This window comes from Tenrec ecaudatus, chromosome 12, assembly GCF_050624435.1.
Source record: "Tenrec ecaudatus isolate mTenEca1 chromosome 12, mTenEca1.hap1, whole genome shotgun sequence".
Classification (NCBI taxonomy): domain Eukaryota; kingdom Metazoa; phylum Chordata; class Mammalia; order Afrosoricida; family Tenrecidae; genus Tenrec; species Tenrec ecaudatus.
Genome location: NC_134541.1, coordinates 33,787,381 through 33,814,779, shown reverse-complemented (window position 1 = coordinate 33,814,779; position 27,399 = coordinate 33,787,381). Strand labels below are relative to the sequence as shown.

Below are 27,399 nucleotides of genomic sequence, written 5' to 3'. Positions count from 1 at the left end.
TGTCCAAAAAATAAATAAATAATGTATTATTTATTGCAATTGGTATAACAAGGCCTTCTAGAATTGATAAAAAGTATAATTTCCTCTCTGAATAGTGTTTAGATGAAGCATATATGGATGTTTTCTTTTAAAAAAATCATTTTATTAGGGGCTCATACAACTCTTACCACAATCCATTCATACATCAATTGTGTAAAGCACAGTTGTACATTTATTGCCATGGATCTTTTCTTTCTTTAGAAGCTCAACTTTGAATTTATAACACGTGCATGCTCATGAATCAGATGGTTTTAATATAAGGAATAAATTATGTTATATATATGAATATAAATAATTAGATATTAACTTTAGGATCAAGGTCTCTAAGTTACTTCCTGAAACTGAGTTAACAAATGTTTGCTGTGATTGGAAGTTCAGATCATCTTTTATAGACTCATCAAGTCTGCTAAACACTGTGTTAATTTTGGGAAGGGCGTTTATAAGAGCTATACAAGAACCAATGAAATGTCTTCAAATATTTATGCCCTTAAACAGGTGGTGGTGGGGTTATTCCTAACACAGAAAACGGAAACCAGCAAAAGGCTGGGGAATCTGTCACCTCTAAAATGGGCAGTCCGGCCCTGGAGCAATTTGGCCCAATCAGTAATCACTCCAAGTCCAGCAAAAAGGCACATAACCGAATTCATTAGAAGATCCGTCCCCAGAAAACACTCCCATAGTAAGCAGGCCCGTGTCTGAATGAGTCCCAGTTTGCAAGGATTAGTTTTTACACTAGATTGTTTCCTCTTACAATTGTTGACATACAAGTGAGAATTCACAGAAGTAGAACTGTTACTCCCAAGTCAGTCTTTCACTTTCGTAGCTCTTACTGCTTGCACTTCCAAAAGCTCAGAAAGGCAGGAGTCAGTTCAGAAGATTCCTCTGAACATTTGAATATCTAGCCTTTGCCTTTAGCCAGTTTATCAGACTTCTTTATTAAAAAAAAACCCAAACTCACTGCCATGTGAGTCGATGCTGACTCACAATGAATGCCGCCCCGCCCCCCTCGGGCCCCTGCCCGAGTTCCCTAGGAGACTGTTTAACCGTTTGCAGGACTGCAAAGCCCCAGAGATGCTGGTAGTTTCCAGCTGCCCACCATGCTGATTGTCACCCAACACATATCCACTACAGGGCTCCTTCCTGAAGACCAGAGTCTGCATATATTAATTACATGCTTTCTGATTGATGGTTTCAATCTTCAAATCTTTCGCAAGCTGTGTTTTATTTTCTACAACAAAGAGCAGTGAGCTGCAATTTTCCAGTGTTTCAAGATCTCTCCTTTTGAATTTTAATAAACTTTGGTTTTTCATTGGTTTGTGACTTTTCCACTTAAATCTTTATATATATATTTCTATAGGACTTAATCATGCCCATATAGTTTTGTCAGCTACAGATAAGCTTTTAATTTGTTGATCTAAGTTGTTTAACAAAATATTTCCTACAAAAATGGATTTCTACTGCACTTAGAAAAATGACTGATGGTCCTGAACTTGGAGCCCAGCATGCTACATCAAGATTTCTAGAACTCTGAAAGGTGACGGCTCTTGTAAATTAGGGCTTATCCCTAAACAAAGACACACTAGCCAGTAACAGATGAAATGTTTCCTAAGTTCTTTATGTAGGGATACTGCCGGCACACTACGAGTATCCTCTGTCTGTTTGTAAGGAACTACTTGGAAAAGGTTTGTTATCATTTGATCTACATTCAGGACCCCGCAGGGGCCTCTCCATTGGGTGCCCATCTAACCACGGGCACGGGGCCACCATGGTCAGTGAGTTCACATTCAGGACCGTCCTCCGCTACTTGGGAGAAGCAGTGAGCTTTCTCCTCCCATGTGCATTTGCAGGCCCTGCCCTGCTGCCCAGTCAGAGTTGAGTTGGTGGCAGACGCCAGAAGTCATTATGAGAGAGATGTGGGCTATCTCGGGCTATTTCCCCCACCAGCGCTTAGACAGGGAGCCAAGCCAGTCTTACTTTGTGAGTCTTAGGAGAATTTTCCAGCCCTCAAGGGATCATCTTGACTGGGCTTGTGCTTTTCCTAAGTCCCAGAATCCACACAAGCAGCTCAGGATGTGTTCTGACCCCGCCATCTCCCGTGTCTGCTTCCCCAGCACCAACTGCTTTAGTGCCTGTGACGATGGAGGGAGAAGTCACCCAGAGAGAGGAGCTTATTAGAGACAGTAGCCCAGGAGCAGGACAGGCTAGCCTCACTAGGAGTGCGGTGAAGTGTGTGTATGGTGTTGCAGGTGTTATGGAGTAAGGCACTGGTTAACTCTAGAAACCCAGGTTTGAAAGTGGACAATCCCTCCAAGCAGCCTCGTAACAGGTAAGGAGGAAAGAGGTTGCTGGAAGCCTCTGCCACAATCTCCTCTGCTCATTTTCCGAGAAAACCAAGGTCCAGTACCTCCAGACACACCTCTGGGATGCACCCGCAAGAACCGGGCGGAACAGCAACTTTGAATTTGAACTGGTTTTTAATATTTTCTGGGTTTTCCCCCCTCCAAATTGGGTGTTTCTCTCTGTTGTCTATTGTTCTTGTTGGTAGCATTCTTTTTCGGTCTATGAAACCCAAGTTAGAGGAATCCACGGAGACAATAACGAGGCTAGGGTTCCTGGGGGGTGTCCTGGGGGTGTGGGGGGAGGCTGGGGAGGGCCGGTCATGGGGAGCTGACAGCACGAAATACCCGAGGGAAGGAAATGCTTTGAAGATGATTGTGGTGTTGGTGCACCACGCTGCCTGACATGACTGCCTGACATGACTAGGATCCTAAGAACCCCACAAGAAAACAGTGTAAAGAAATAAGTTTATGACTTCACATCAGACCCCAAAAACAAATGGTAAGAGCTGGAGACCGGTCTAGCAAGGCTAGCCATCTCTAATTCGGGTTGCAGGGGCAGAAGGGAGAGTGGTATGTCCACAAGAAAGTTTCATAGAACTGCTTATCGTTAAACCCGTCTCTCAGAAAGGGAGCCAAAATACTTACAGATGCTAAAGCTGGAAAGCCTACTGGCACCAGGTACAGAGAGTCTCTAGCGTCACGGGACTCGAGCAGTGTGGGTCTAGCGCACACTTGCCATGTGCTGCTGTCACTCGTGCCTGTCACTCGTCCTCATCCTGCACATGGTTTGCCTTCCTGAATGCCGGATGTACTCGTGTATAAGCCGAGTTTGTCAGCACTTTCCCCCCCTTGATATGCTTTTTAAGTTTTGTTGACATGTAATTCACATATCCTACAATTCAGCGGCTTAAACATATTTAAAAGTGCTGTGCAGTCATCTCCACAATCAATTTAGAATATTATCTTCATTAAAAAAATCATTTTATTGGGGGTTCATCCAACTCTTATTACCATCCATCCATCCAGCACATTTTTCAATGCTGTTTTTCTTTTTTAATGGAGTTTTTGTGGTAAAGTTAAGCTCCTAGATGGATATTTGGGTCAGCTTATAAACGAGCATATACAGTAAGTGCAAAAGGCCTAAAGTCCTGCAAAGTTATCAGCTGTAGAACCCTAGGCATACATTGTTCAGATAAAGAGGGCTACATCTCTTAAAGATTGACTGCACACCCTCTTGCAAGCAACACAGCTGAGTTACGGTTTATGAGAAATTATCTTTATAATTAAAGTAACAAAGGAAAGAAAGACAGTAAGCCTACCATTCATCGAGTGCTTGAGTAAAGGCTTTTAATGGTCAGTTCCTTTGGTTACAGTCTGTTGAGTTCCTGCTGACACCTTCAGCCTCATGCAGTACGGAGGAGCTCTTTCTGAATCAAAGAAGCGAGTCAAGTGGGGATCCGTGGTGGGGGAGCGTCCCGTTAAAGTGGAGGGGGACGCAGATAGGCACTGCCCACACAGCTCCTCTCCCTGCGGGCGTCTTCTGGTACAGGGAGGCTGCTATTGCTAAACCACTCTACATTCTCCCTACCTTCCCCCAGTGCTTCTCATCCCCCCAAAATATAGCTGTTCCATGACACGTAAGGAAGTGTCCTGTCCCCCAAATCCTTGCCCTTCCACCCTGCACACCCAGAGCTTCAATGCTGTGTAAGCAGAATGAATTAGCTCCAGCACTGACTTCACTCACTGCAAATACCAGACTTCTCATTGAAGTCTTTTCTGGTGTCTGGTGAGAGCTGACCTCTGGCTACAGTCTCGGTCATTCTCTTTCAAACGCGGGGTTTCTTCTGTGTGAGCCCCCTGATGTTTAAGGAAGCTTCCTTTATAGCTAAAGCCTCGCCCACACTGATCGCACACATGTGTCTTCTTCCCCGAGTGTGTTCTCTGGTGCACAAGGAGGTTTGATTTCCGGTTAAAGCTTCTCCCACACTCTGTGCACACATAAGGCTTCTCCCCCAAATGTGTACTCTGGTGCACAAGGAGGTTTGATTTTCGGTTAAAGCCTCTCCCACACTCCTCACACACATAAGGCTTATCCCCTGAGTGTGTTCTCTGGTGCACACGGAGGTTTGATTTCCACTTAAAGCCTCTCCCACACTCCTTGCACACGTAAGGCTTCTCCTCTGAGTGTGTTCTCTGGTGCAAAAACAGGCTTGATTTCCCTCTAAAACCTCGACCACACTCCTTGCATACAAAAGGCTTTTCCCCTGAGTGTGTTCTCTGGTGCAAAAGTAGGCTTGGCTTCCCTTTAAAACCTTGACCACACTCCTTGCACACGTAAGGCTTCTCCTCTGAGTGTGTCCTTTGGTGCACCAGGAGCTTTGATCTCTGGATAAAGCCTCTCCCACACTTTTCACACACATAGGGTTTCTCCTCTAAGTGTGTCCTCTGGTGAACAAAGAGGTTTGATTTCCAATTAAAGCATCGCCCACACTCCGTGCACACATAAGGCAAGTCCCCTGAGTGTGTCCTCTGGTGTCCAAGGAGCTTTGATTTTTGAATAAAGCCGCGCCCACACTCCTCGCACACATAAGGCTTCTCCCCTGAGTGTGTCCTCTGGTGCACAAGGAGGTGTGATTTCCGTTTAAAGCCTCGCCCACATTCTTTGCATACATAAGGTTTCTCCCTTGAGTGTGTCCTCTGGTGTGCAAATAGGTTTGATTTCTGCTTGAAGCCTCGCCCACACTCCTCACACACATAAGGCTTCTCCCCTGAGTGTGTCCTCTCATGCACAAGGAGGTTTGATTTCCAGTGAAAGCCTCGCCCACACTCCTTGCACATATGAGGCATGTCCCCTGAGTGTGTCCTCTGGTGTCTGATGAAATGTGACTTATAGTTAAAGCTTCGGCCACACTCACGACAAGAATAGGGCTTCTCCCAGAAGAGGGCCCTCTGGTTTGTGATCAGCTCTGACTTCAGGCCACAGTCTGGCCCATCCTCTCCAGAGGTGACTGCTCCAAACCTTGAGGCCCTTAATTCCTTCAACCCCGTGTCTGTTTCCACAGAGCTTACTCTTTGGGCTGAGACGGACGAGAATCCTATCACTTTGTTGCTTGAGGACTGTCTTCGGTGTGGACTGGAAAGTCCCCTGGAAGTCTCTTTCTCCCCTGTCCCTCCTAACAAGTGTGTGGGGACGTCTTCTCTGTCCTGACCTTCTGTGTTCTCGCTCCTGCAGCTCTGAGGACACTCCTGCTGCTCCGGCTGCTTCTGATGCTGTGCGCTGGACCCTCCTGGAGGGAAGTGCTTTTCTGCACAGAAGTCTGGGAAGAGCCGAACCATGTGTAGACTGGGGAACTGCTGACAGGAGAGAGTCAGAAGGCAGGAGGCACAGGGGTCGATGTCTGGCGTTGGGTCTGCTGGAGACAGAAAGGCTTCTGTTAGAGTAGCTACAGTTGCCTGGGCAGTCCCGCCTTCTCTTATGACAGACAGAATGTCAGTGCTGGAGCCCCAAGGGGACACAACAGTAAGCCTCTACCTGCACCCAAAGGTTGGTGGATCGGAAGGGGCTTGATCTTGAACCGCCCGTGGAACAATTCTACTTGTTACACACAGAGTCCCAGGACAAGAATCAACTTCACAACAGCTAACAGTGCTAACGTCCATTGATCATGGAGAATACATACAAAACAACTTCTTTCCAACCAATAATTCACTTATCTATTGCAATCTCAAAAGCGCTGTGATGGCGAGTTGGTTAAAGCACCCATTGCTGGCCAAAAGGTCAGTGGTTTGATAGTACAGCTCTTTTTAATTTCTGAACTAGTGACTGGTGTGATGGGTGAATTACATGCCAATACAACTGTTTATAAAAACCAAAATGTGTCAATCTGACTAGGCCATGTTTCTCAGTGATTTCACAGATTATGTGATCAGCTTCCATTCTGTGACCTGATATGAGCCCCTTTCAGTTGAGAAGGGACTTTCCTTGGGGACGTGATCTGCATAAATATAAGTGGGTGTACTATAAGCTATCGCTTCAGAACTAGTAATAAGTAACATAGAAAATACATAGAGCTAGAAAAAATGTAGAGATTTTAACCCTTCTCCACTCATGTTGTGCATGTAAGTTTATGTAAACTCTTTGTTGGAAATGGCTGGCAACTCCTTGGAAAGTTAGATACTTTTCAACTGAGGTCTTTCTAAGTTCTACTCTGTTATTGGGTTTTAATTTGTCTTGTTTTTGCTTTTTTGTTGTAAGTTTCTCTTTATAATGAGATCCAGGACAGGTAAGTCTATAGGGACAGTAACTATATTAACAGTTACTTAGGAAATGTCAAAACTCTCTGGGGCAGGAAAACAGGGCAGAAGTAACATCTCAGGGCTTAGGGGTACACGCCCTCAATTGGTTTTTCTAAAATAACCAAGATAAAAAGCCCCACACACTCTCTTCACAATCTGCAATGCTTAGGGAGATTGTTACATCTAAATGGCAGATTGCTCATTCACAAGCACTTATTGACCCAACTCACATAATGTATATAGCACCCCCCCCCAAATATATATAATCCCAACCTCTTCCAAAGAGAAGTGTCATTTTACTAAAACGAATTTAGATTACACAGGGACCCAGCCCAGAGGCACAGGATTGTGAGCCCTCTGAAGGAAAGCCTGGGCAACCTGTAAAGAGAAGACGGAAAGCTGCAGGGTGAGAAATAGGCCAGGAAAGTGGTGTTGAGGAATATGCTCCATCATATTTTTCAGACACCTGTTCTTTCTTCCACAGTGGAAAGGGCTGTCCCATCAAAGAATGTTTCTTGTTCTGCATGCAAGCCTTTCCTTGACCTTTTATAGTAAAGAACCATGTAATATGTGTCCTTCTGTGTCGGCTTCGGTCTCTAGCTTTACCCACGTATGAGGGACTGCAGACTCTTCACTATTCATTAATGATGCATGTAGCAGCACATACCCTAGTTTATCTAACAGTGCCGTGAGGAACAGAGGTTAAAAATCTATCTATTCTTGTCTTCTTGCTTCTCTAAGATTCTACCTGCTCATTTTAAAATTCCCGTGTCTTTTGGAGTTGATGTGTTGATAGTTCATATAAACTGAGAGACCAGCGCCTTGTCAGAATGGCACAGGTATGACCTCGGGTGGAGGTCCTCATTTCACTCCTTTGTAAAAATCTGATACGCATAAAGGACTAAAGAACTGCATTAGTATTTGATTTTTAGGAAATCTGATCATCTAGTAGATAAAATTCTGCATTTTTCCTTTTTATTATTTATTTATTTATTTGGACATTTGATTAGGGGCGCATACATCTCTTATCACAAGCCATACATACATCAATTGTGTAAAGCACATCTGTATTTTAAAAATAAATCATTTTATTGGGGCTCATACAACTCTTATCACAATCCATGCATACATCAATGGAGTCAAGCACCCTTATACATTCGTTCCCCTCATCATTCTCAAAATTTGCCTTCCACTTGGGTTCCTGGAATCAGCTCATTTTTATTTTTTCCCTCCCCCAAATTATGCATTTTTAAACTTACATTTCATGGGTCTATTTATTCCATACATCAAGGTCCCTAAAGGTTGCCCCTTTCTGGTTACTGAGATCTTTATAATTTTAAATTTTAGACCCACCTTCAGTTAGTTTTTATATACAGTATAAGGCATGTTTCTTGTTTCATTTCTCAACAAACGGATATCAAGTTTGCCAGCATCATTTGTTAAAGGGCCTATCTCTCCCCCATTTGATGAATGTCAGCTCTTTGTCTAAGATCAACTATCCATGGTTAGATAAATGGTTAGATAAATTGACTTTCAATTCTGTTCCACTAGGCTATTGTACCAGTGTTAGGCTTAAGAATCACTTTTTAAAAAAATTCAGGATATCTATCCTTTACATGCAGAGTTAATGACTGTTTTTCTGTCTTTTAGAATGTTGCTTAGAACGATGAAACATACAACTTTCCTATAGTTCTTTAATGCTTCCTCCCCCCTCCCCCCATCATAATCCCAATTCTACCTTACAAATCTGGCTAGACCAGAGACTGTATACTGGTACAGATAGGAACTGGAAACACAGGGAATCCAGGATGGATGTTGCCTTCAGGACCAGTGGTGAGAGTGGGGATACTGGGAGGGTGGAGGAGGGTGGGGTAAAAAGGGGGAACCGATTACAAGGATCTACATATAACCTTCTACCTGGGTACGGACAACAGAAAAGTGGGTGAAGGGAGATGTCAGACAGTGTAAGACATGACAAAATAATAATAATTTATAAGTTATCAAGGGTTCATAAGGGAGAGGGTGTGGGGAGGGAGGGGGAAAATGAGGAGCTGATACCAAAGGCTCAAGTAGAAAGCAAATGTTTTGAGGATGATGGCAACAAATGTACAAATGTGCTTGACACAATGGATGCATGTATGGATTGTGATAAGAGTTGAACGAGTCCCCAATAAAATGATTTAAAAAAAAAAAAGAATGGTGAGGTTTGGGTTGGCCTTGCATTAATTCCAGTCATTGTTTTGGGTTGTACTGACATTTTCAAAATGGGCAGTCTTCCTATCCATGAACATGGAATACTTTTCTTTTTATATGGGGATCTTTTCTTGTCATAATGTTTTCTAGTTTTTTGGGGTTTTTTGTCTAGGTCTTTTGTAACAGGGTTAGGTTACTTTAACTCTGGTAGCTATTGTCAATGGTTACTGTGCTGTTGTCCCTTTCAGGGTTCGCTTTCTTAGAGGACACAGGGCCGCAGTTCTCAACCTGCGGGTCACGACCCCTTTGGGCACTGAACAACCCTTTCACAGGGATCACCTGGTTCATCACAGTAGCAAAACGACAGTCATGAAGTAGCAACAATAGTGTTATGGTTGGGGGGGTCACCACCACACGAGGAGTGGCATGACAGGGTCACAGCAGGAGGAAGGCTGAGAAGCGCTGCTACAGAGGATCACTAGTCCCATAATCAATTCCAAGGAGGCCTGCTAACAACAAGGTGAGAAATTCAAACCCCACAGTTCCACATACATGCATTTCAGGAACTGTATTTTATGCATTTATTTTTAAAATATGAATATAGGTGAACTATTCTGTTAGTACTTTCCTTGAACACTGCTGGGCTTGATATTGATTGGTGGCTAAAACCAGAGAATGTGGCATGGTTTACAATCAGGAAAGGTGTTCGTCAGGGTTGTCTCTCTCAATACTTGTTCAATCTGCACGCAGAGCAAACAATCGGAGAAGCCGGACTCCTGAAAGCAGAACGCCGCACCAAGGTTGGAGGACACGCAGACGACACAACCTTGATTGCAAAAAGTGAGGAGGATTTGAAGCACCTGTTGATGCAAATCACGGATGGCAGCCTCCAGTATGGATTACAGTTGAACATAAAGAAGACTAAAATCTCACAACCGGACAAATGAGGCAACATATGCCAAATGGAGAAAAGGCTTAAGTTGTCAAGGATTTTTGTCATTCTTGGATCCACAATCCATTCCTTTTTTTTTTTATTTTATTGTTTCCTTATATATAACTTATTTTTCTTTAAAAAAATTTATTAGGGACTCATACAACTCTTATCACAGTCCATACATACATCAATTGTGTAAAGCACATCTGTACATTCATTGTCCTCATCAGTCTCAAAGCATTTGCTCTCCACTTAAGCCCTTGGCATCAGGTCCTCTTTTTTCCCCTCCCTCCCTGCTCCCCCCTCCCACAATCCATTCTAATGGAAGCAGCAGGTAAGAGATTAAAGGACTGCATTGGGTAAATCCCCTGCATAAGATATCTTTAAAGTGTTGAGAAGCAAGGCTGTTACTTTGAGGAATAAGGTACGCCTGACCCAAGCCATAGTGAGCACGTCAAAGTTGAACACTGAATAAGGATGACTGAAAGATACCTGATGCATTGAGTTGTGGGCCTGAAGAAGTACAGCCAGAGTGCTCCTTAGAGTAAGGATAGCCAGACTCTCTTTTTACATGATTTAGACATATTGTCATGAGAGACAGGTCCCTGGAGAAGGACATGATGCTTGGTAAAGTGGAGGAAAAGCAAAAAAGCGGAAAGCCTGCAAGGAAATGGACTGACACATGCACAATGGCTACAACAACGGGCCCAGTCCCAGGAACTGTGAGAATTGTGAGGATGGCATGGGACCAGGTAGTGATTTGTTCTTTGTGTCTAGTGTTGCTATGGGTCAGAACAGATTTGTTGGCACTTAACACCAACAACACTTTCACCATTTCGAGCAGGATTCTTCTACGGCATTTCTGATGAAATGTTCAATAAGGGTGGAAGGGCACCATCCAGTACTTCAGGTCTCATGGTTAAGGAGTCAGTTAATACACCTTCATATCCTCTCCTGTTTCTGACTCTCCTTCTTTCTCTCTTGCGCCAGGTTATGCCGTGGCAGGTGGAAAGCTGTGAGGACCCCTAGGCACTATGCAACGAACTAGCAGGTTGGAAAAGTAAGTAAGACCAGAGTTATTGTCAGAGAGTCGACTCTGACTCACAGCCACCCTAGAGGGCAGGGTAGAACTTCCCCTGTGGGATTCTGAGGCTGTAATGCTTTATGGGACGAGAAGGTGCCACCATGCCACCAGGGTTCCTCTGACAGTAGAAAACAACCACTCAACACAGTCCTGAGCTGTCCTATGAAGCCATGACCTTAACCTCCACCCCAGAGAACCAAATCCCATGTTTTGGGTTGTGCATAAGGAGCACTAGGAGCTACTCTTTTTCTGCTTTTTCCAATTCAATTTTATACACATTATTGTATTAACAACAATCACAATCATTGGCTGAGCAGCCTACTTATGATCAATATAATTTTATTTATTTTATTGGGGGGGCCTCACACAACTCCCATCGCAATCCATATATCCACCCATTGTGTCAAGAAGGTAAGTACATTTGTTGCCATCATCATTCTCAAAACATTTGCCTTCTACTTGAGCCCTTAATATCGACTGCTCATTTTCCCCCTCCCTGCCCACTCCCCGCTACCTCATGAACTCTTCATGATTCATAAATCATTAGTATTTTGTCATATGTTACACTGTCCGATGTCTCCCCCGGCCTTCTTCTCTGCTGTCCCTCCCCCAGGGAGGAGGCTATACGTAGATTCTTGTAATCAGTTCTTCCTTTCTGCCCCACAATTCTCTCCACCCTCCAGCTATTGCCACTCTCACTACTGGTCCTTCTGAAGGAGTCATCTGTCCTGGATTCCCTGTGTTTCCAGTTGCTCTCTGTACCTATGTACATCCTCTGGTCTAGCCAGATTTGTAAGGCAGAATTGGGATCATGATAGTGGGGGCAATGTAATTTTTTCCATCACTGTTTATCCCACTTTCACCCTCCTCCTCTACCCCATGTAGCCACTAATAAACTTTGGCCTGTATAAAGTTGCTTTTCCTTGTGATTTCTCCTACTGGCTGAGTGGTACTCCACTGAATGAACGTGAAACATGCGAGTCATCCACTGATGAAGAGTTTACGCACTTGCAACATTGTCTAAATAGTGTTGTCATGGACACCGATGTACATGTTTCTGAGCCCCTGCTTTCAACTATATTGAGTGCATATCAAAGAAAGCAATCAGTGAGCCATATGGGATTTCTACTTTAATATTATAAGGAGTATCCATATTATTTCCATAAATAGCTGTATCATTTAGCATTCATAGCAGCGATAAGGGTTCTAATTTTCTCACATAAATACCCAATTAAAAAAATGTAGCTATCAGAGTTCGACTAAATTGGTATTTTAGTTTTGACTTGCATCTCAATAAAGGCTAATGATAATAAATATCATGTTTGGTGGCCATTTAAATGACCAAAACATTATGGGAGGATTTGGTTCCTTGGTTCAGAGCAGAGGTTCTCAACCTTCCTAATGCCACACCCTTTAATACAGTTCCTCAGGTGGTGTTGACCCCAACCATAACATGGTTTTTGTTGCTACTTCAGCACTGTCATTTTGCTACTGTGATGAATCGGACGACTCTTATGGAAGGGTTGTTTGACCCCCAAAGAGGTCACGACCCACATGTTGAGAACCTCTGGTTTAGCGGTTTAATATCATGGTTTCAAGAGAAAGCACAGCATTGTAACTGAATACTTTTCTCCTTTCTGAGGACACGTTGAGCTACTTACCACAAGGTTAGTAGTTTGAAACCACCAAAGGCTTCCTGGTAGCAAAATACGCCTTTCTACTCCCGTAAAGAGAAAATACCTTGCCAAATTGGGTGATGCGGTGAGAATGGTTGAGGAAAAAGAAGTAAAACTCTTCTATTAGGTGAATAAAAAAATATGATAGGTCAGTAAATCTATTTTTAAAAGCTAGGCCTAATCACACTGCCCTTTATTTTTCTTAGAAGAGTTGTAATGGTTTAGTTTTCAAATCTAAAGTTGTAGTCCACTTTTAATTTTTTGACGCACAGGAGTCTATTTAATTTTTCTACATGTAAACATGTAATGTTCTCAGTCCCTTTCATTGTAGGGACTCTTCTTTTCTCATTGCATGGATTTAGGATTTTGTCCAGAATTAGTTAACCAGAGATGTATGAGTTTATTTCTGGACTCTCAATTCCATTCCATTGTCTCCATGTCTATTGCTATGCCATGACTGTCTGTCGCTATGCCATGACTGTCTGTCGCTATGCCATGACTGTCTGTTGCTATGCCATGACTGTCTGTTGCTATTCCATGACTGTCTGTTGCTATGCCATGACTGTCTGTTGCTAGGCCATGACTGTCTGTTGCTAGGCCATGACTGTCTGTCGCTATTCCATGACTGTCGCTATTCCATGACTGTCTGTTGCTAGGCCACGACTGTTACAGAGTTGGATACATGTTTAAATATCTAGGAGTGTGACTCTACCCATGTTTTTCTTCTCTCTTACTTTGTTTCAATTATTCAAGGACCTGATACCAATCTGCATAAAGTCAAGGGTTGGTTTAGGCATTACAATTTTTAATAGGACTTTGTTGAATTTATATACTGTTTTGTACAGTATTCAGTTCTTTACCAACACTAAATCTTAGTCCATGAACATGTAACATGTACTTCATTATTAAGTCTTTAATCTCTTTCAGCAGTGTTTTATTACTTTATTGTGTCGGTCCTTCAGGTCCCTGGTTAAATTTATTGCTAGTTACTTTACTTTGTTACATGCTGTGGGAAATGGAATAATTTCCATGGCTTCCTTTTCAGATTTCTCATGGCTGATGACTTCAATACTGAAACTGGTCAGTGGTCAGTAAATATCTGAATTATTATAAAGGGAAAAGACCACATCCTCACCCAAGGAGAAGAGATTCCTGTACACCTCCAGCATCACTTCTGTGTAGAGGCTCTTCTGCTCAGAGTTCAGCCTTTTCCATTCGGCTTCCGTGAAGACCACCGTGACATCGTCAACTGTAACTGGTTCCTGGAATAAGCAATAAATCAGAGCTCCACAAATCAGAAATTTTCCCTTTCAAGGGAATTTAGCAAATGGCAGCAAAGTGTCTGGATCAGAAAAAGGTTATCTATTTCTTTTTAGATAATTCTCTTTTTCATATCAAGTTTTTCTGGACATGACTGCTTACTTGGCTTTTGATAAAATCTGTAGGTCAGTTAAATAATGCACAAACCATATGCTGGCCTTCAAACACATGACATCATTGGAGAAACATTTTCTGATTGAATTTGAAAGTATTGAGAAATATGTAAGAAAGAATTTTTGACCTATTATTCCCAGGGCAAGCTACTAAGAGGTCTAATAAATTGTTTAAATTTTTAATAAAGAGAGATAGCAGATGATATAAGATATGAAAATAATAATTTATAATTTATCAAGGGTTCATGAGGAAGGGGAAAAAAGGAGGAGCTGATACCAAGGGCTCAAGTAGAAGGAAAATGCTTTGAAAATGATGATGGCAAAATATGTACAGATGTGCTTGACACAATGGATGGATAGATGGATTGTGATAAGACCTGGTAAGAACCCCCAATAAAATTATTTTTTTTCAATGAAATTGATGACATATTTTTGAAAAAATGATTATCTGAAATGTAAACCCCCAGTGTTTTCATAATAGTTTTATTTATCTACTTATTTTCCAATAACACCACTGTTTAATATGGATAGAGGATGACCAACACTTTTGACATGGATAAAATGTGTTAACTGAGGGAATACATGGCCTAATATACAAGTTTAGCTAACAAAGACCTCCATACTGTACATTCTACTTTAGTGTTGCTATAAAACAATAGGAAACTTAAACAGAAACATGAAGATATGAGACGGATGTTTCTTGACATGTCCTCTATGTAGGTCCATCCACTTGTGCAGGCAGTGTTCCCAGCTCTACATGTCCCCCACGGAGTCCTGCACCACTTGAGTTACACCATCAATATATATTTTAAGTGATTTTGGAAATTCTTAACTGTGAAATTCAAAAATGAGAGACTATCATGAGCTAAAAAGAAATGAAAGGCATCATAGAGGTGGGGTTTAAGCGAGGCAGGAGGAAGGAAACTTCAAGGATAAAGTGGGAGTGATAGACGGGGTTGGGAAGGAGCATATCTAAAGACTACAAATAACTACAGGGGCTCTGTAAACTCATCACTTATGTTTCTGAATTTTCAGCACGTTGTCAAACAAAGTCTGCACCGTACAACCACTCAACGTGTAGAAAGGTGTTCCAAAGACTTTAGGGAAAATCATCATGAAAACCTTTCATTGCATTTTTTCCATGTAATTATTAAAGCCACTTATATAGTAAAACAGTTAGCGATAAAATGGTAGCAACATTCTGGAGAGAAATACTTTAAATAACTTAATGCTTCAAAAAAGGGGTCACAGTTATACAAACGTTGGGGTCTTAAAGGCTTGAAGGAAAACAAGCGGCCATCTAGCTCAGAAGCAACCAAGCCCACATGGACGAAGCACACCAGCCTGTGTGATCACAAGGTGTTGAAGGGATCATGTTTCAGGCATGAAAGAAGAAAAAAAAATCATATACTTGTGTGCTCACCTTCCCCATACGATCATTGAAGACAAACGGGTGCATAAGCAAATATGGTGAAGAAAGCTGATGCTCCCCGGCTATCAAAAGATATAGCATCTTGGGGTCTTAAAGGCTTGAAGGTAAACAAAAGGCCATCTAGCTCAGAAGCAACAAAGCCCACATGGAAGAAGCACACCAGCCTGCGTGACCCCGAGGTGTTGAAGGGATCAAGTATGTGCATCAAGGAATAAAAAATCTTATCACTGTGAATGACGGGGAGTACAGATTGGGGACCCAAAGCCTATCTGTGGACAACTGGACATCGCTTACAGAACGGTAGCAGGAGGAGACGAGCCAGTCAGGGTGCAGAGTAACAATGATGAAACATAGAACTTCCCTCTAGTTCTTAAATGCTTCCTCCCCCCACTATCATGACACCAATTCTAAGTTACAATCCAGCTAGACCAGAGGATGTACACTGGTACAGATAGGAACTGGAAACACAGGGAATCCAGGACAGATGGTCCCTTCAGGACCAGTGGTGATTCCGGGAGGGTACAGCAAAGGTGGGGTAGAAAGGAGGAATCGATTACAAGGATCTACATATAACCTCCTCCCTGGGGTATGGACAACAGAAAAGTGGGTGAAGGGAGCCGTCAGACAGTGAAAGACATGACAAAATAATAATTTATAAATTATCAATGGTTCATGAAGGAGGGAGGAAAATGAGCTGATACCAAGGGCTCAAGTGGAAAGCAATGTTTTGAGAATGATGATGGCAACAAATGTACAGACGTGCTTGACACAATGGATGGATGTATGGATTGTGATAAGAGCTGTACGAGCCCCCAATAAAATGATTTAAAAACAAAACAAAAAAGCTATCCAAACGCTTTGTTCCTGCTGTTGTTAGGTGCCGTCGAGTGGGTGCCTAGTCAGACCCAGTGTCCAGCAGAAGCAACCGCTGCCTCAGCTGAGCTATCCTGACTGCAGTCATGCCGGAGACCATTCTCACAGCAGCCACTGGTGGACAGTCTTCCCCTGTCCTGCGGCTTCTCCACTTCACTTATTTTTATTAAAACTACCTGACCAAGCATGGTGTCCTTCTCCAGGCACTGGTCTCTCCTGACAACCTGCTCAAAGTACATAAGTCTAGACATCTTTGCCACTAAGGAGCATTCTGGCTGTTTTTCCTGCAAGACAGATAGGTTTGTTCATGTGGCAGTCCATGGTCCTTTCAGTAATCGTTGCCAGCATTGACTCTTCTCTGGTCTTCCTTATTCAATGTCTAACTTTCACATGCGCCTGAGGTGACTGAGGTCAGGGACCCTTAGTCCTCAAAGTAGCGACCACGTATCTCAACATTCTGAAGAGGTCTTGTACAAAAAATGTACCCAATGAAGTCTTTTGATTTGCTGACTGCTGCTTCCACAAGCACAGCGAGTGGATCCAAGTTAGACAAAACCCTTAACAACTTCAATAGTTCTCCAGCCAAGAAAGGTTGCAGACTCTCGTCTCTGCTTGCCAAAACAGGATATTGAACCTTAGCTTTGTGAGGGAATGTGATGCCAGTCGACCTTTGTGGCTGCTAAGAATAAGGTCTTGATTCCCGTGCTTCAGCGAGTCAATTCCTCAAGGTTTATGGGAACTTTTTAGATATAACCAAACACCTTGATGAACTGATTCATTGGCTCTTGGGTATCAGGACCGTAGACAAAGGAGACACAGAGTCAATTGGCATACCACAGTTCCCAGAGACAATATTCTATACATTGCTTTAGTAAGCAGAGACTCGGGGTGTTGTGCTTTGCAGACTAGCATATTCCTGTTTACATGTATGCATATGGATGACTGGTCACATGGCTAAGATAATCAGTGCTTGCACCTGTATTAGTTTATATAGTTTGCAATTAGAAAAACAATAAAGAAAATGTATGTGGTAATCTTGGCTCTCCAAACCTTCACCTAGTACACAAAAGTCTAAAAAAAAGAAAAGAAAAAGAAAACATACTCTAACCCTTTGCTGCTGAATCCATTCTGACTGAAAGCAATGAGCCAGAGAAGTGTCTACTGGGTTTCCATACTTGTTATCTTAATAGAAGCAGACCATAAACCACATCTTTCTCTCGCAGCGTGGTTGGTGGGTGAATCTGAACCAGTGACCTTTTACTTAGGGCTGCCACTTTCTCTCTACACAATCAGAGGTCCTACAGGTACTTGATCGCAGTATTACTTTAAAAGCATCCCTGGCATAAGAACACTGACAAACATACCCAAGAGTGTACCAACAGCAGAAGACAAGAGAGGCACCAGAATCTCCTACAAACACCTTTGAGCATCATCGAGAGTCAGCACAGGACCTACACACAGGCAAAAAAAAATAGGCAATGACCTAATAAAAGAGAACGCGTGTCTAAAATTATATTTTTGCATGCCTCAGCAACAACAAACTACCTAGTGAAAAGATGGGTTGAAGACAAGCGTAGACACTTCAAAGGAGACATGCAAGCAACTGGAAAACACCTGAAGAAATGCTAGAGGTCATGCTATTAGAGATGCACGTCAAAGCGAGATACCACCTCACTTCAATACTCAAAGCAAAGTTACAACAACAGAAAACAACAAATGCTGGCAAAGGTATGGAACGAGCAAAATACGAAGTGGTGCTGGTGAGACTTTAAAAGGAAGCCAATGCCAAGAATGGTGGGGTGCTTCCGTAAGGGATGGCAAATCACTCACAAAGGTTAGGCAGGTATTAAGCTGAGTGAAGAGAAAGGCAAGACACCCGAAGGGGTCGTCATCACAAAATGACCAAGGCAAAGGAGGCACTGTGAGGCCCACCAGAGTGAATGCCAGCCAAGGTAGATAGTATTAGCTACCCGATCCTGCCATGACCATACTGAAAATCACCATCTACAAGTAGACACATAGACAGGGAAGCTGAGCCAGGGTGGGAAGAAGAATGGGACACTTCTACATATGTACGTACATGTGCACATATAAATACATAGCACAGCACATAGGGAGGGGCAAAGTTATGACAAGTTCTCTGGTGTAAAGAAACACTTTTGAGTTAATGAGTCGCTGAACCTGGAGGCTCAAGACCATAGTCTCAGGGTACACCAGCCTCCACCGGGCACAATATGCCCACAAAGACAATATTCTACAACTGACTTTCTGCTGAGTAGTGACTGGGTATAGCAAAGCTTGTGAGTGGCCATTTATGGTATAAAATGATGGCTTTCTTCCTGTCTCAAGTGAAGACAAATGAAGAAAAGCAAAGACAGTAGACCACAACTAGTCCAAAGGACCGATGCAGCACGCAAACCACAGCCTCCGTGACCCCGAGACCAGAGGACTGGGTGGTGCCTCTCTGTTTTGTGTGATCGCTACTTTTTTATGTTTGACAAGTTCAATTATGAGAGTGAAAATATGCCCATGTACGCGGTGATGACTGCTCTCACAGATCGCAGCAGTAGACCCTGCATAGATAGTGAGCGACAAAGTGTAGACCAAACCTCAACATAATGGCAAAAGGCCAGATTTCAGCTAGTGGAACACCCAAGATTATGGCTCTTTCAAACATCTAGACTTAAAACTGAAATGGCTTCATATTATATGCACTGCTCAGAACAAGCAAAGGGGTAGCATTGGCCAGGGATAAAGTTCAGAAAGCAGGAAAGGAAGAAAGATAGAAGCATAAACACAGGGAAGAAATGGGAAGACTGTTGTTACATTGTGGGTATTTCAATCAATGTCAAAAATCAAAACATGTATGAACTGTTGACTAGAAAACCAATATGCTCTGTAAACATATACCCATATCATGACTTTATAAAAGGGGGGATAAACCCCTCAGGTACAGTAATGGGAGTAACAATACCATGAGGGTAAGGGGAAGGTGGGGGAGGAGGAGGAGAAAGAGGGAACCGATCACCGTGATCGACATATAACAACCCCACCCTCCCAAGGGGGCCGAACAATAGGAACTTGGGTGAAGGGAGACAGTGGATGGTGTAAGATATGAAAATAATAATAATCTATAATTTATCAAGGGGTCACGAGGGGGTGGGGGAGAGGCGCTGATACCAAGGGTTCAAACAGAAAGCATGTTTTGAAAATGATGACAGCAACCTAGGAGCAAATGTGCTGGACACAGTGGATAGGTATATGGATGGTGATAAGAGCTGTGACAGCCCCCAATGAAATGATTTGTTAAAAATGGAGGGGAACAAAGGTCTTGTGCAAGAACAGAGCAGACAAGTTGTTTTTGTTTTTTTTTGCAGACAAGTTTTTAAAGGGATATTTCAAATTCTAGATTTTAAAATTTGACACGTCACATTCTTGTAAGTAAGACTGGCTATTACAGCATAAACGATAGTTGAAACTACATGACACCACCCAAGAACTGTTTTTATGATCATTTCTATATTTTAACAAGTTCAACAATTAAAGAGTAAAAACATGCTCAGGGTACAAGATAGTATCATGAGACAATAATGTCTATGTAGGTGCACATATTTAATAGGACATTTTATTTGAGTTTCTATAGTCTTCATGTTAATCTTGAGAATATATTCCGAGAAGAAGAACAAAACGCAAACGTGAAGAAGCCACACCAACATGCCTAACATGATACCTGACACAAAGGCACGGAACGCCCAAATGTCGTTTGCCTTCTACCTTTCCAGAAAGAGCATGTATGCTTGCTGCTGTTAGGTGCCATCTAGTCAATTCGCAGGCATAGCGACCCTGTGCAGAACAGAGGGAAACACGGCACCGCCCTGCACCACCCTGAGGAAGTGTGTTGTGCTAGAGCTCACTGATGCAGCCACTGTGTCCATGCATCTAGCGGAGGGCCTCCTCTCTCCATCAGCAAGCTGTCCTTCTCTACTAACTGGTCTCTCCTGACAACGGGTGTACAGTAGGTGAGACTAAGTCTTGCTGTCCTTGCCTATAAAGAATACTCTAGAAAACACACTTCTCTAGAAAATGAGCCCGGGTGTCAGGAAACTAGGGTAAGTCCTACTCACCACGATTGTGGGCTGCCCGGTCTTCCCTCGGGGCCAGGTGGTCTCCGCATAGGACAAGCCTACGGGAGAAGGACAGGCTGTGAGGAACCAGACCTCCCATGGCGCTCCCAGCGCAGCTCCCTGAACCAGGCGGTGTGAGGACGGCCACCAGAGCATTCTCACCTGTTCCTGGGGTCATGTCCCACCCCACCCCCTCCCACTCGCAACAATTCTCACCTTTGGCCTTTTGGCTTTGAGTCCAGTTCTCCTCCTTCTCCATATCTTCCCTGCTCTTTGAAGATAAGAGCTCCCAGATGCAGTCCAGTCACTGCTTTGAAAGTGGCCTAGAGCTACTAGGAAGTCATTTCATCGGAAGATGTAGCTCTATTGCCTGGGCTGGCTTTCCACTTCCGTTCTGATAGCCTCTCTGGTTTCCACGCATATGGGTCCTGTGGGATGGATGGAGAAGCAACTTTAAGTCGTGGACCCTTTGTGTGATCTAAGCCTAAGCTGCTTCAGCAGGGATGCTGGCCCCCCACACCCTCATTCAACAATCACGGAGCCCCAGTCTACTCAAGTTCTCTGGGCTTTATTCATTTTGGCCTGTAAGCCACTTTACCTTACCTGTTAAAATTTACTGTGCCCCCACACCTACACACCTCAGATTCACACGGCCTGGCACGGATCAATTTCTGCTGAGTCAGGAGATAGTACACAGCCTAAGAGCTGTGGAGAAAGAGCCCCTTGCCTCTCCCTGCAGACTCATCAGGGCAGCTGGCAGACACTGACTCAAAAAGTTCCAGCTGTGTTCGGTGCCCTATGTCCCTGTGCTCTGAAGAGTTGGGGGTCAGACCATGAGTTCTACACATATAACACCCCTCCATGTTTTTTTCGTGTGTGTACGTGCATGTGTGCCACTGAACCCTATCCGTCAAATTCCTCACTCATGTGGTCATCTGGACCCGCATGTAGCCCAGAGCAGGCAGGCGGTACAGTCTGTTCCAACCAAGAGCACCAAAGAAAAAGGTCATTCTCCTAACCATTCCTGTGCTTGAGCCAGGGTGCAGGCTCTGTCAGCCCATCTCTTTGAGAGCCTTCTCTTTCCCGGCCTCTCTACTTTACCAAGCACGGTGTCCTTCTCCATGTCGCAGGGCTGTGAGAAGAACGCTCTCCATCCTTAGGGGTCATGCTACCTTTAAAAGCTCTCAGACACCCATGTCAGGGTTTTAGCCCATAAGACTACAATCCACCGCTGCCTTGTTGTTGGTTTTAGCTGCATTTAGTTGATTCAACCAAACAAGTGCAGAGTAGAACTGGTCTACTGGGTTTTGAAGGCTGAGACCTTCCAGAAGAATGTTGGGCTTATCTTCCCAGGAGCTTCCGGATGGTTGAAATGCTAACCTTTTAGGTGACAGTCAAGAGCTTAACTAGACACCGGACTGTCAATCACAAGGCTGGTGTTTGCAACCCAACACCGCCCCCCCCCCCCAAGCAACTCTGAAGGCTTTGAGGAGGGGTAAGAAAACAAACAAACCCCTCTGCTATTCAGATACGAATATATTCTGACATTGATCAGTCCAAGGGCAGGGCCTCCCTCACCTGATTAAAATACAACTAATGCTGAATTATTCAAGAGATGTCAATCAACCCAGGTCTTAGGAATTACCAGCACAGGTCATTCTGCCAGCAATCATCATGAAGAAACAAACTGTGCCTTTTTCCCTTTGAAAGTTCAGATCAGCCCCATCTAAAGGCCATGCCTCAGTTGACAATACCTGTACAGCCTAGCAGAAAGAATCTGAAAACGAGAGCGCCTACCTGATACCCCAAGCCCTAACTGTAAAACACTCTCCAGGGTTAGGGTTAAAAAAAAAAACAAACCACTATCCAACCGGCTGCTCCAAGGCCCTGATGGTTACATGTTGGGCTGCCAACTGCAAGGTCAGCAGTTCAAAACCACCAGCCGCTCAGGGAGAGAGATGAGCTTCCTAGTTTGGTACAGAGCTATCCTCAGTTCTACCCTGCCCTATAGGGCGACTTGGAGCGTAAACTGACTCAGTGACAGTGAGTTTTCTTTAGAAACCTGTTGCTTAAGGAAGTAGGTCTTGCTGGGCATGGTCCAGTCTGTCTTCTTGGGTACAAGTCCTCAAAAAACATTCTCAGGCTGCCTGAATCACCTACTTTTTATGCAAACAGTTGGACATGTAAAATGTCACTTAAAGACAAAGGTAAAAGTTCAGAATAAATTGGGTATTGGGGCATTAAGGAACTGTTTTTAGTTTGGTTGACTCTTAATAATAGCATTAAGATTAGTTTCAGAAGACAATCCTTTGACATGGTAATGAGCATACAATTCTCCTTGATGTGGTTGAACGATTGCACTATTGAAGTGCATGCTGCATACACTCCCCGGGTGAGCTCCAGGAGCTCTGGCAGCCAACTAAAAAGGAGGAGGAAAAATTACTAGGGCAGAGGGGAACGGGGCACTAATCCACCCCAGGGGAGGATCTTGTTTACATCTCCACAGGAAAGAGAGCGGGACCAGACCTCATCCCAGGTGCCAAGCCTTGAGGGCAACTTAGCAGCGGGAGCAATGAATGAACAGAGAGGACTGTGGGGCCAGCCCCAATCCCAGTTACACTGGCCCCTCCCCAGAAGAAGGCACTACAGAGGAAGGCACTCAAGCTATAGCCAGGGAGGTTTGCCCAGACCACAGGGGAGCAAACTAAGGGGGGAGGAAGAGAGAGAGAAAAGACCGCATCCTGGCCCACGAAGCCTTGAGGACAATATTCCTGCTCAGAGCAGCCAATTGTACAGAGAGGACTGTAAGGATGGCCCCACCATGAGACACATCATCCCTTCACCCGCAGCACTGTGGGGGACAGCACTGGAGACAGTGTCGGACTTGTCCTGGTCTCACTCGCACACACCAGGCTGAAACAAGAAGGGAGTGCATCAGAGCAGCAAGGGCAGTAAACCAATGAAATCCCTGAGGAATTCTGAAAATAGACTTCTGACTCAGCGGGCAGGGCTTGGCACATCATCAGGTCTGATTGGAAAACATTCAAAAAGGTCAGCACACAGACCTGGAACTATTTATAGGTGCTCGCCGCCCCCCATGTCTATCTATATAAGATAGGCAGGATTGTTTACAATCCTCAGGACAAAACAGAGACCCACAGCTATGAGGGAGAGGGGCCATGGGAGAGGAAGGGGAGGGAGAAAGGAAAGGGGGAGCCAACACTACCAGGGACAAGGGAACAGCAAGAGATCTAAAATTGATGGCAAGGAGGGCATAGAATGCTTGGTGGGGTTTGATGATGTGCAAAGTAGCTGAGAAGAATAACTGAGAGTCAAATGAAGGTTGAAATGATAGTGGGACAGGAGGAAACTAAAAGGAAATAGAGGAAAGAACTACAAGGCAAAAGCCATTTATAAATGTATAGCTATAAACATGGATATATAGAGACATAGGCCCATTACATATATTTATATATTCAGTATGTACATATATGTTAAGTATTAAGGTAGCAGATGGACATTGGGCCTCTACTCAAGTCCTCCCTCAATGCAAGAACACTGTTCTAATAACCTGGCATTCTGCAATGCTCACCTTCCCTACACGACAGCTGAAGACATGGGTGCATAAGCAAATGTGGTGAACACAGCTGACGGTGCTCGGCTATCAAAAGATACAGCACCTGGGGTCTTAAATGGTCGAAGATAAACAAGCGGCCATCTAGCTGGAAAGCAACAAAGCCCACATGGAAGAAGCACATCAGCCTTCGTGATCATGAGATGTTGACAGAATCAGATACCAGGCATCAGAAGACTTAAAACAAACAATCATATCAATGCAAATGAGGTGGGTCGGAGTGGAGACAAAGCCCATCTATAGACAATTGGACATCCCCTCACAGAAGGGTCACAGGGAAAGAATGAGTCGGCCAGAGTGCAGCACAGCACCAACGAAACACACAACCTTCCTCTAGTTCTTTGATGCTTCCTCCCCCCACTACCATGACCCCAGTTCTACTTTACAAATCCTGCTAGACCAGAGCATGTACACTGGTACAAATAAGAGCTCTCAACACATGGAATCCAGGACTGAGAAACGCATCAGGTACGGTAAATGGAATAGTGATACCATGAGGGTAGGGGTTAGGTGGGGGGAGAAGAGGGTGAAAGAAGTGGAAGGTGTAAGATATGAAAATATTAATTTATCATTTATCAAGGGAATCACAAGAGTGGGAAGAGGCGGGGGGTGGGTGGGAAAGGAGCTGATACCAAGAGTTCAAATAGAAAGTAAATATTTAGAAAATGATGATGGAAACATATGTACAAATATACTTGATACAACTGATGGATTGTTATAAGAGCTGTAAGAGCCCCCAATAAAATGATCTTTTTAAAATATATGAAAATAATAATTTATAATTTATCAAGGGTTCACAAGGGTCAAAGGGTGGGGGAGGTAAAAAGAGGAGCTGATAGCAAGGGCTCGAGTAGAAAGAAAATGCTTGAAAACAATGATGGTAACTTATGTACAAATGTGCTGGATACAATTGATATAGTGGATAAGCACCCACTAAAATTATTTATAAAAAAGGAGTGTATGCAATGTAATGTGTGTGTCAATAAAACTATTTTTTAAAACTTTTAAAAAAAGGAAAGAAAAAGAAAACAATCCTAATCTTTTGGCAACACATCATGGAGTATTTGCGGGTGTCAAGGATTTCCTTCCAAATACTACTGCAGGGAAAGAGAAAGGGTGGCTGGGGAGTACTGGGTGGAACAAGCAGAGCAGGACGAAGATCGCTGACGAAACTCTAAATCCTGCATGCCATGGTACAAGCATATTAACGAGCCGTCTTCAGTACATCGCCGGAGCTGAAACAAGACTGGACATGAATGAATGAATGCCAAATCTGTTGGTGGGGTCATGCGTTCCACTCTACTATGCTGAGAAATTTTAAAATGTGTTCTTACCACAAACGTAAACCCGAAATCCCTGAAACCTGGAAGCCGCCAGAGCTGCTGGAGGTGATCTGGACAGTCGGTTAAACAGCCCTCAATTTCTGCCCTGCCTGACAGCCCTGGCACCCCAAACCACTGGGTCCCAACACCCCAGGAGATGACAGTCACAAAGCAGACTCCAGAATGTCCTGCTAGGGGGATTATGCTAATATCAATCTCACCTCCTCACCAACCTTCAGGCACAGCAGGTCCAGACCTGGCCGCCCGGCACCTCACCCCCTCCAATAACCACCTGGGATAGCCCTAAACTCAAAAACCCCAAACGCTACCATCAAGTCCATTCTGACTCCCAGCGACCCTATAGGGCAGAGAACTGTCCCCGTGAGAGTCGGCGCTCGGCAACGGAAAGCCTCGTCTTCCTGGCTGGAGCAGCTGGGTGATTTACAACTGCTGATCTTGCAGTTAGCACCCCAGCGCTCCATGCGCCGGGCGACCAGGGCTACAGCCCCTAGCACTAGCAAAGACAGCTGACATGCATGGCAAACTCCAGACTTCCCCGTGACCAGGAAGTGCAGAACGTCTCGCAGACACACAGGCACATATAAGACCGGTCTTACAGCCCTACTTGGGTTTCCACCGACACGGGGCGTTCGCCTATCTGCTCCTGGCTGAACTCACACCCGCAGCTCCAATAACCCCAGGGGCTGTGAAGCCCCGGATGAACCCCATGCCCACTTCCAACGCGCTGTCTCGCCAGCTCGAACTCAAATCCTAGGTCCAGGCAGGGCCAAGAAACTCCAGTGCTCACCGCTCCAACTCCTCCGATTTCCCTGCCACCGATGCCCCTCAGCAGCGCCCGTCCCCAACGAGGAAGACTGCGCGCTGCTCCCCGAAGCGCGGTCCGCACCCCGCCGCGAGCCCGCCGCCCGCCCTCCAGTGCCTCCGCGGGGCCGCCGGCTGGGCTCCACCTTCCGGGCGCAGCCCCTTACCTGGCAGGAAGCTGGGTCCCGGACAGGGAGGTCTTCGCCGGGGCGAGCACGGAGGCCCCGAACTACAGTGCCCAGACTGCTCGCGGCCGGCGGCTCCCATTGGCCCGCCCGCGGGCTCCTCCCGACCCAGCTGGCTGGTGTGACCCGACGGCAGCCGCGGCGGCCAGAATGTCTCCGCTCTCGCCTCCTCAGGCCTTTCGGGACCCTGGTAGCGCCGCTCGGGGGAATCGCTCTCCGGCCCGCGGGTGCACGCAGCCTGAAGGCCGCGAGCGAGCGCGGAGGCTCCGCGGCAGCGCCCCCACGGGCGCGCTCCGCAGCTCGCGCCCGGCCCTGACGTCAGCGGCGCACCCGAGTGACGTGTCTGTCCGCGCGACGGCCAGAAAACGCGCCCGACCGGCGACTCGGTTTAGCCCCGCTGTGGCCGCGCGGCGCTCCCCGCCTCTAGGCTCCGTAGCGCCCGCGTGAGGGCGGACGCCACGCCGAGGGAGCCGGTCACGGGTTGCCCCTGCAGACCGGGCCCCGTTCCTGGCCTCGTGCCGAGTAAGGAGGCCCCCCGGGAGGCACGCTTACCGCGCAAGCAAAGATCTATTAGGGAGGGGAACGAGACTGGTCTCTCTGAACAAGGAAAAGGGAGACGTTTTCCTAGGAGTTTAGGACGTTATGTTTATTCATGAACAGAGGTGGAGAATTCCAGGGATTTAAGCTACACGAGCCGGGTTATATGGCTATTGGGTGCACGCACAACAGGTGTGGAAAAAGTGGAGTCCCCAGTTGAGACTTCGTGCACATGCGCCTCCTGGTTCTAGGGTTTGCACTGGCGTTCTGTGCTGTCGGGTTTAACTTGTGGTTCCCCCAACCCTGTGAAGAGCCCATGACCCCAGGATGTGCCACCAATGTATTTCCCTGAACGTTGTTTCCTTGCCATGACCGAACCTGTTTTTGTACATTTGCACGTCTCCATTCGCAGAACCCCTCCCCCTACGTCCTGGAGGTGGAAAAGTCTAAAAGCCTGCTCACCCTAAAGTCGGGAT

At 45.0% G+C, this 27,399-nt stretch overlaps 1 protein-coding gene across 2 annotated transcripts; it reads right to left on the bottom strand.

The window, feature by feature from the left end:
- Window positions 1-169: 169 nt before the first annotated feature.
- On the bottom strand, window positions 170-26,678 carry LOC142462217 (uncharacterized). Of its 2 annotated transcripts, none has more exons than XM_075563897.1 (5): window positions 26,369-26,678; window positions 20,640-20,851; window positions 20,424-20,482; window positions 13,697-13,823; window positions 170-5,791 (listed from the first exon to the last, which is right to left on the bottom strand). In XM_075563897.1, the coding sequence occupies exons 2-5, from the start codon at window positions 20,680-20,682 to the stop codon at window positions 4,140-4,142; spliced, it is 1,881 nt and encodes a 626-aa protein (XP_075420012.1). In that variant the 5' UTR covers window positions 20,683-20,851; window positions 26,369-26,678; the 3' UTR covers window positions 170-4,139. The 2 variants fall into 2 exon arrangements, with proteins under 2 accessions (XP_075420012.1, XP_075420013.1); XM_075563898.1 differs by having other exon boundaries at window positions 170-5,788.
- Window positions 26,679-27,399: the final 721 nt, after the last annotated feature.